The sequence below is a fragment of the Cottoperca gobio genome, chromosome 10 (genome assembly GCF_900634415.1).
Source record: "Cottoperca gobio chromosome 10, fCotGob3.1, whole genome shotgun sequence".
In the NCBI taxonomy this organism is placed as follows: Eukaryota; Metazoa; Chordata; class Actinopteri; order Perciformes; family Bovichtidae; genus Cottoperca; species Cottoperca gobio.
In genome coordinates this window covers 17,843,196-17,853,139 of record NC_041364.1, presented here as the reverse complement: position 1 = coordinate 17,853,139, position 9,944 = coordinate 17,843,196, and the positions used below count along the sequence as shown (strand labels likewise).

The 9,944-nt window shown below is 40.5% G+C and overlaps 2 protein-coding genes across 2 annotated transcripts; one reads left to right on the top strand and one right to left on the bottom strand.

Moving 5' to 3' along the window:
• Positions 1-3,994: 3,994 nt before the first annotated feature.
• syce3 (synaptonemal complex central element protein 3) lies at positions 3,995-5,062 on the bottom strand. The gene is made up of 3 exons (XM_029441686.1): positions 4,946-5,062; positions 4,523-4,631; positions 3,995-4,389 (listed from the first exon to the last, which is right to left on the bottom strand). Exons 2-3 carry the CDS (start codon positions 4,629-4,631, stop codon positions 4,238-4,240), a joined length of 261 nt encoding a protein of 86 aa, XP_029297546.1. The 5' UTR covers positions 4,946-5,062; the 3' UTR covers positions 3,995-4,237.
• Positions 5,063-5,858: 796 nt separating this feature from the next.
• LOC115014665 (forkhead box protein I1-ema-like) lies at positions 5,859-8,214 on the top strand. The gene is made up of 3 exons (XM_029441687.1): positions 5,859-6,655; positions 7,155-7,427; positions 7,615-8,214. Exons 1-3 carry the CDS (start codon positions 6,328-6,330, stop codon positions 8,181-8,183), a joined length of 1,170 nt encoding a protein of 389 aa, XP_029297547.1. The 5' UTR covers positions 5,859-6,327; the 3' UTR covers positions 8,184-8,214.
• The last annotated feature ends 1,730 nt before the right edge of the window (positions 8,215-9,944 follow it).

Sequence of the window (9,944 nt, the reverse complement as noted above, 5' to 3'; positions counted from 1 at the left end):
ATGTCGTCTTTTAGGGGATTTTCTCTCCGGAGATAGGCACTGATCAATCCACTCCTCCAGAGTAAAGCTTTGTAAGTTTGTTTCCTTAACGGACGTAATTTAACAGCTGTAACGGTTGTAGCTTTTTCTCAGACGCGGAGGGATACTGACTTGTTGTGAAAAGTAACTACAATTCTAAGAACCAATCAGATTGCTTAATTTGACATGTCCGTTTTATAAATGCTTATATGAGTGAAACGCTTCACACTTCTCTTGATATGCGTCAGTGTGTATGTCCTGAAATGCACTTTAAATTAGGGTTGAACGTTTAGGAAAACGTATGTAATTCCAATTATTTTGACTGAGATTACAATTGCGATATGATTTACGATATAAGACTGAATGATCATTTTACATTATTGTTCCTATTTTCATTGAAAAACATATTAAAATGATTATGGTGTGATTCTTGAGAGGATCTGCACCAAAGATGTTTTCTTAAGTCTGTAGAATATGTTGTATAGGCTGAGACATCTCTGCAGTGTGACAGCATTTCCGTTTAGATGCTATTTGACAACAAATATCGATTATGGAACATTTCAAATAATTGTTTAGTGCTATTTCAAATGAACCCTTTTCTCATGATTTTCCTTTGATGTTTTGTTTCGGTACATTGTTACTTGCAGCTAATTGAACTGATGTCAATGGCATCGTTTTATTGGTTCTGTGTTGGGATGGTGCAAGATGTTTAAAACACATGTGTAATATCTTAATACATTGCTCTTGTGTCGTTCTTTCACATAACTAAGACTATAGAAGTGTATAAAATGGGCTACGTCAAATTATTCCAAGGGACATACATGAGGGGGGCCCCGGTAGATTCTCTATCTTGTAAGAAAAAGTGAAGAAACCTACTCTCTGGGAAATGCAATCATTTGTTTGTTGAATGATGTTCCAATTAATCTCTCCCCTCCCAGATCAAGTAAATTAATTCCAGCTCCTCCACTGCAAACACAGCCTGCTATGGTTAACAATCCAATACCAGGACCAAGAAAGGTGAGAATCAAAAGCGGAATCACAATTGAGCCACGATCTCCACTGTTCCAGCTGGAGAACACGACACACTTTGAGTACTTTCGTAAGGCAAACAGCAGATGGCGCTGTTGTAAAAAGAACACAATGGTGGAAACCTTCTGTGTGCTCTGAACTCTTAGAGATTGTATTCAATAGTTTGGCTAATTGGGAATATGTGTTACATTTGTGCTACACGAACAATAATCAGTCAAACACATTTCTGTCCCTGCAAAAGGAACATGAGAAGAAAGAGTTTTAACGTTTTTACTATGATTTATTACATTGCATCCAGGGTTTGGATCCCAGCTGGTATGGAGGAAAGGTGACCAGACATGAAGCTGAAGCTGCTCTCAGAGAGGTGAACAAGGTCAGGTGCTGCCTCTCAGATCTCATCCTCCTCTTTTTGGAGCACAGACACACGTGCACACAAAACAATGCGGCTGAAGTTCACCGGATTTTAATTGCATTATCATGTTAAACTGGCTGAAACATGTGTCTGCGTGGACTTGTCCATATTTGTGTCTGTAGGACGGGGCATTTGTGGTGAGGGACAGCTCGCAGGGCGCAGTTGAGCACCCCTACACCCTGATGCTGCTGAAACAAGGCAAGGTTTACAACATTAAGATCCGTAACCAAGGCAACTTCTACTCCCTGGGCACTGGCCTCAAAAACACCAAGGTAAACTGAGAATGATGATGCCATGTTAAAATGAGAGGAGGAAGTCAGTTTGAAAAGTTCCCATCTTGTGGCATGCCTCCGGGAGTGTTTGATGCTGACTTGCGCTGCGCTGCGTCATTAGGGTCCCTGTCATCTTTTTTGTGTGCTGCTGTGCTGTAGAGTTTCCCCGGGGTGAAGGAGATGATTACCCACCACACACACACCCCTCTGCTGCTCATTGATGCCACAGACCAGAGCTTTGAAGCGCAGAGCCAGTGTTGTCTGCTGCACCCTGCGGGACTCTGACCAGTACCACCACCAAGCCTACTGTGTTTGCCTCCGTTTCTGTGTGCTAATTTGCGTCGCATGAATATGTGTGGCTGGCTCAGAAACTGTTTATAAACAACCAAGCAAATGTCAAAGAAATTCACAAAAGGTCATTGTTATGTAATTCCGCTTTTTGATTTCCGTGTATTTTAGTAACCAGAATAAGAGACAAGGGATGATTGTTACATGGTGGATGGCGTGTATATTTTATTAAACACACAGCATTACCTCTGTTCATCATGTCTCAAGTTGTCAAGCTGGAGGCTGCTGCTTCGGAGCTTCTTGGATTTTCAGAAACGGCAACTTGTCAGGGTGTCCTACACAAACGATCAGATCACATTGCCTCAGCTGGGTTCGCACTGCAGGCAGAAAAAACAAATACTTTGTTTTAGAAGAAGTGCCTCAGGTCAACACAGTTCTAAAATGTCTGAAATATTATAATAATAATATTTTTTTTATTTGTAAAGCGCCTGTCCAAGCTAAAAGCAATCTCAAGGCGCTAAATTCAGGTTTCAAAATATATAAAGAAGACACACACACAAAAGGATGGTAGTACTTAACAGGGAATCACCTGAATGATAAACTTGTATACATTCCTCTCTATTTTGTCTTGTTATTATAAAGCAGTCCTGGTATTCACTGTACGTCTGACGCAAAGATACATTACTCAAACAGAAGTACATCAATTACACTTGTGATCACTGACAAATTGCTTTCCATTTTGATATATCCTATTTATTCTACATGTGAATTCTAACCCGGTTTTGAATATGTTGTGCATGCAATTTACATAAGAGAGTCAGTGTGCATCCTAAATTAGGTTGATTGTTGAAGAACAGAATTGTTGTGCAGTACAATTCTGATTGAAAACAAAGGAGCTACGCACAGCTGGAACCATTATAACTATTTTGGAGTGAGACAGCACAAACAAACTAAATTACTAAATTAGCATTTAATCTTTGGGATCTCTTCTTTTTGTTTTTAGTAAGTTATCAATTTCAAAACTGGCAACAGCTCTCTAAAATAACGGGTAGATCTCATACATTTTATTGTATCTTCTTATTGGTACAAAATGGTAGTAATATATCATTTTAAAAAATGGACACAGCCAAAATAGACAACAAACCTCTCGTGTTTTTTTCCAGGCTGAGTTATTAAAGTAAGCATGTGTCAAAATGAACACAATGAACAGACTACTTTGACTCACAACTGGCAAAAGAAAGAAGTTGCAACCTCATGCCTCACATCAAATAGCATGACGGACAACTATGTGTGTAAAATCCATCCGTTGCTCCTATCTACCCATCAGCAGTGCGATCTGACAGACATCATGTCACATTGTGCAACTCCGCACCACCGACCTATACAAGCAAGCTGATGTTGAGCAGCAGTTGGTGTAAAATAATCCAAATGTTGCTGTCACATTTTAGATCTAGGATAACAGTTACATCATGCGATTTGCATATTTGCAAATCGATCATCAAGGTAATGTTACTGGCATAATTTATGCTTGCGGACATTTAGGAGATGTGAAGAGAGCAGATTGGGGATAAACAGTCAAACATACATGCCAGTTGATCCATGCAGTTAGATAAGGACACCAGCCCTTTCAGTACGTTTTCCAGAACAAGGCAGGCCGTTGAAGTAGCGTGTTCTGTGCTCATCTCTGTGTTTTCCATCTGAAAAATAGTTGCATAAGAACAAAACAGGCTATGTCAACTATAATTATAAACCTTACACAAACTCTTTCAATCTTGAAAAGCAGTTCTGAAAGCTGGTGCAACATCCTTAGTAAATGTAAATGTAAAAGTAAATGTATTGATGTCATAAAATGACATCAATACATTTACATATACAATACAATACAAATGTAGGTGCCAGGCATGCAGGTCTATATGTTTTAAATAACACAAAACATTCTCCCTTATTTTTTTTATTTTTTTTTATTAGTTATTAATTGTTCAATTTAACAGGCTAAACAGATCAGAACACGTTATGAACTACAAGCAACATGTGCAGGAAATGCTAAGATAAACATAAACATAACAAAGAGCTGAAGTCTGTACATACACATCAGTCCAAATACCTGCTTCTAAATAGCAAAGTTTAAAAACGACATTTACAAGCTTTCCACTTAAGCTCAGTACACTCTTATGAACTAAAATAATATCGGAGTAGCTACAGTGGTGGTAGCCTCAGGTCATATGCCCATATCTGACTCCGGCTGTTCTCGGTCTCCACAGATAACAACTCTGCATCTATTATAGGCTTCTTCCAGTTTCTGCATAGAGGTCCCCAGCTCGGGACTGGTCCGCAGTGCCACCATGTCATAACCCATCCAGGTCAACTGCACTGCAGGTGCACAGAAAAAGTAAGTATCAGACATGTATGTTAGTTACCACCACTCCACGCCAAATCTGAATCCTCAATTACTGCGATATTGAATGAAACGGGTCTAACGAAGCAATAAGACAAAGTAACATACCCGAAGTATGTTCAACGGCTTCTATGGTGCTCTCCAAATCCTTGTTCACCTGCAACACGTCGTCGATGCTTCCTTGCTGAAGCTCGGGGAGCGAAGATAAATGGGCCATCTACATTACAAACCAACATATGGATTGTATCAGCTGTCGGTAAGTGACACAGTATCAAGAGACTTCTGCGCAAAAAAAACCTAACTTCAGCTGACACCAGCAAGCTGTTCCTGACGCTAGCTGCTTGTCATGACAGGAAAGGTAAACGTTAGCTAACGTTAGCTAGCTAACTACCGACGCTGCAGTCTACCGTTAGCATCGTAGGTTCCATCTGTCAAGAGGAAATACAGTACCTACAAATACTAGCTGGAATTTTTTATCAGAAATATATTGGTTTAGATGTATTGTCTAATTTGAAAATGTGCAAAACTTACAGTAGAGGGCTTTTCTTCGGCAAGTTAGTTTGAATTTAAAAGTTCTCGCGCTTACTTTAAAAAAGAAACGGCGCATTCTCATTTTAAAACGTGATGACGTACCTTCCTACGATTTTCAGGATTATTTAAGGAAAGTATCCCTTCTGTAGCCCCTGATTAAGATATGTTGACTTTTTGATATTATTGTTTATTTCTTATGTTTAGGTACCTTTTTTTATATTTAAATGTCTTTAGGTACCTTTCATATTTAATTTGATTGAAATGTACCTTTGTAGGCGACACTTTTTATTAATGATCTTCCTGAATGTCTGTTTGTTCACATTTCAATAAAGAGACAGGAAAAAAAAAATCACACAAAATCCCTATTCCATAAACGTACTGTATAATACATTGCCACTGACACACAAGTGGTCATTTAAGGTATAGGTAGAATTTGTGAAATTCTGGAAGAATATTAGCTTACATATGAAGAGAAACTGTCCCCTACAGTTTCCGTGACTAAATTTAAATTGGCTAATTACTATCAAATATGATATATTCAAAGTTTAACTATATATAGCTACAGTAACTGCAATGATGTCATTTGCCCATTGTTCCTACTGCTGATTTAGTCTATGTTCTTTTCATACTTCTATTGTAATTCTACTGCTACACCTGGTTTAAAGAGGGCAAATAAAAAAATCACTCTTTATTTATAATGTACCAAGGTTTACAGAAAGTATGAATATAATGTATTATTTATGTAACATTAAATACTGTATTATTCATATTGAATTAGAAAGCATTCACAAAAGTGTCTTTGTCTTCTGTTGTTCGTCGTTATAATGAATACGCTGTCCATGACATCAGGAATACCATGTGGAAGAAAGAATGATTACAATGTAGAATCTAAATAGGGACAACAATATTGTTGTATTCTATTTAAATTGTTATCATAATCATCCAAAAATACACATGACTTAACTTAATGAATGTTGGAGCAACAACTTGAGTGGAAAATTATTTAATTGAGGGTGAAGAAAACCCCTGGAGGAACTGAACAAGCTGACAGTATGAAAAAAAAAAACTGTGAGAAAGCAGGAACTGACTTCTCACCTGAGAAAACAACCAATCAAACAAGGCAGGGGCGTTTCTAGGGAAACAGATAAAGCAGGTGTGACAGGTGAGGAAGGGCAAACAGACAAGAAAGGGGTGGAGAAGGGTAACTTGTAAGTGTAGAGACCATCAGTTGGATCCGCTCACATTCAAATACCTGCAAAGGTCTGAAGAAGAAAAGGACTTTTGAGATCTGACAAAAACCAATGCAAAAAGAGGTTTGCATAGAAAGGAAGGACAGGCAAAGTGTTGAGACGAGATTTTGAGAGGTAAGAAGAAATTTCACAATGTCTTCATTTGAGGCCCAGGGCCAGTCTCCTCCTCGGTGTGGCCCGCAGTTCCCCAGCCTCGGCCAGGAGCCCCCTGAGCTCAGCATGTACAGTGACTGTTACTACCCTCCTCCCTCATTGCCGAGTCCTCAGCGCACCACTCCGACTTCCTACGACCTGAGTGACTACGCCACCTCCTCAACAAACCCTTACCTCTGGTTCAACGGCACCGGGATCAACACACCCCCCTACCTGGCTACCACCGGCCCACCTGGAAACCCCGGCCCTCCCTTTGTCCCTCAGCACTACGGCATGCAGAGGCCTTACCTGGGTCCTGCTGGAGCCGGGTATTTCTTTTGCATTCACTGAATCGTGATTTCCCATGTTCTCCCATTAACAGCCACCAGAGAGACTTCTTTCGTCCACGCCATCAGTGCAGCGGGGGTCATGTACACTCTGACCAGAAACTGCAGTCTGGGAGACCTCGACAACTGCGGCTGTGACCTTTCCAAAAACGGAAAAATTGGTGAGTTCCCACCACAAAACAATCATAGTATGGCATGTTGTGCTCATGGCATATATGCAATGCATACGCATTTAAAGTTATGACATTTTCTTTCTTTAGTGGGTTAAATGTGGTGACCTGATGTAAGTTATCTGTTCTGTGCAGGCGGTAGTGGCTGGCTGTGGGGTGGCTGTAGTGACAACGTGGATTTCGGAGAGAAGATTTCCAAACAGTACGTGGATGCGCAGGAGACAGGTCAGGACTCCAGAGCTGCTGTCAACCTACACAACAACGAGGCTGGGCGGCTGGTGAGTTCCGTTCACACTACAACAATGTATCTGATGTCCAGGAGGGGAGCTGAGCTGGTTCTCTCTCCCCTCACAGGAAGACCTGATGAAGCTGGTTAGGCCACCTTACTCCTACTCCGCTCTCATCGCCATGGCTATCCACGGAGCACCAGACAGGAGACTGACATTGAGTCAGATTTATCAGTATGTGGCTGACAATTTCCCTTTCTACAACAAAAGCAAAGCAGGGTGGCAAAATTCCATCAGACACAACCTGTCACTCAACGACTGCTTCAAAAAAGTACCAAGAGATGAAGATGATCCAGGTAATATTTTCTTTTTGGTTTGCTTTTGGCTCTGTCTTGAATATCTTAGAAAGGGAAGACTTGTGCCTCATTTCAAGTTAGGAATATGTTTTGAATGTGCTGTAGTGTTTTCTTGGTGTGCACAAAGCTATTTTCCCATTTTCAAATTCAAATTGAACCTCACCATCTCTGCATTCCTACGTCACAGGCAAGGGCAACTACTGGACACTTGACCCAAATTGCGAAAAGATGTTCGACAATGGAAACTTCCGCCGCAAAAGGAAGAGAAAGTCTGATTCCCTCTCCGGTGTTGATGGCTCAGGGGTTCCGGAGTCAGGTGACAACGAGAGGGGCAGCCCCAAACTCTCAACTGCCCTGCACATCTCTCCCACGCCAGACAGGATCCCCTCCCCTTCATCGTCAGGCCCCGCACCTTGTCTCAGCAGCTTCTTATCCGAGATGTCTGGAGTGGCAGTCGGAGCAGCTAATGAGGTGGGAGGTGATGGGTTGAGCAGGCCGCTGCAGATCAACCTCGCTTTAGATGGGCCTCATAGACCCACGCAACCTGGAAGCTTTAGCACCTACTCCCCCAACCCAGGTGGCCCAGAGTGGGTACCACAAGTGCCAGCTCTCCCAGTGCTCTCCTCTTCACCCACCCACTCCTCCCTAGGCTACACTAGCCCCATCCTCAGCCAGTACAGTGGGTCCAGTGGGCATTTCTACCCCACACTTGGCTCAACAGGAATCATCTATCATCGTGAGGGCACAGAGGTTTAATAAGACATTGGGGGGGGGGGGGGGGAGTTTGGTCATTAAATGTTACCTGTCTGTTCACTTTTGTTTGAGAGAGGTTTGGTCGTGAAAGACACACAAAGACACAAAGTTTGCGCTGACTGAGACAGTTGAAGATCACTATAGCGTGTGACAGCAGAGTAAAAAGGCTTTGATTCCCACAGTAACAGCTGAGTCAGCTGCAGTGGGCTACGAGTGTCACTCCCTGAAACCGCAGTCGGTCTCGTTATCAGATCCTCAGTCAGCTTTTATACAAACTAAAGCGAGTCTCTATCAGATCTGACTCATTATTAACAGATCCTGGATCTGAACTGCTGACATCAAGTCATTCCACAATGCTATCTGAGATTCTTTGATGGTATCACCCATAAAACGCTCAGACAGCACATTTAGAGGAGTAGTTGAATTACACCATTGTCTACATAGTGTGTGTGTAAGAATTAACAAAAGGTAGAATTTATTTCATGTTTTATTTGTAGGCCTAGTACTAAAGCTTAACAGTCTGATGAACTTACAGTCTTGGAGTCCAATAGTGGTAATTGTACTTTGTAAATACGTCAATGTGTTGTGTAATGTTATACATTTATTTTTGTTGGTTTGTTGGTTATTGTACAAAATTGATTCCGAATGTATGGTATTCTATATATGTTGTGTTTTTGATATGAATAAAAGTTTTCAGAGTTCTACAGTTTGATTTCTCATTTTATTTTAATGAAGGATTATAAATTATTATTATTATTATTATTACCAAGGAACTATATGATTTCCCTCAAACACCCAACCCATCTAAAAAAAACAAAGAAAGAGGATAAAGCCCGACGATAAGCGCTCACTGACAGAAAACAGTCCTGTCAGAAAAGCGATGACCAGTAGAGGAGAACCTGCATGTTGGTGTAACCCGATCTTTGTGTGATGGATAGCTAACTGATTCTCTTAAACGGCAAAAAATCCACATTCCCATGCCGTCCCTCTTTGCTACACTAAACACTAAAATCCCTGTCTGTCACACCACAGATACTGCTGACTGGATGCAAACAGCTTTATCTGGAGAGAGGGACCAACTGTAGAAAGCTGTGAAGAAGCTGAAGCGTGAATAAACGGCTAAATAAGCACAGTCACTCAACACAGTGACAACAATCACGACATTCTTAATTGTCCTCCGAGTAGAATATTAGGATGAATTTCAATACTGTTCTCAAAAATGTATTCAACATCATGGATAGTTGAGACTCTGTGAAAGTACATACGTTTTTATTAAGTCAAAGATTTATTGTCACAGAGAAACCGGTTTGCGCTGTACAAAGAAATTCAGGTTACTTTCTTCTGTGACTGACATTTATAATAAGGCAATTTAAAAGGAAGAACATATATAGTTTACATAGAATAAAAATGCTGTAATATAAAGAGTGTTATTATATTTAAAACAAATAAAGATACCATATTACTAACAACTGTAATGTACATGTGTTTAGTCAGATGTGGAACAGTAATGTGAATGTGTGCATAAAGTCAGATGCAATGCGCTAACAAGTATTGTAAAATAATATGTTGCTGTCTTATATACGGTATGTCTCGATACAGCAATTGTAATCCAGACAATAATATAATATCATAGAATACATTTTCTATGAAACACATGGAACACACTACGCACATTATACGCTATGAGTCCATGGTTCCCGCTAAAATGTAAATGTACTTTAAATAAACTCTCCAATAACTACTACTCATTTTTGATGAACTGTG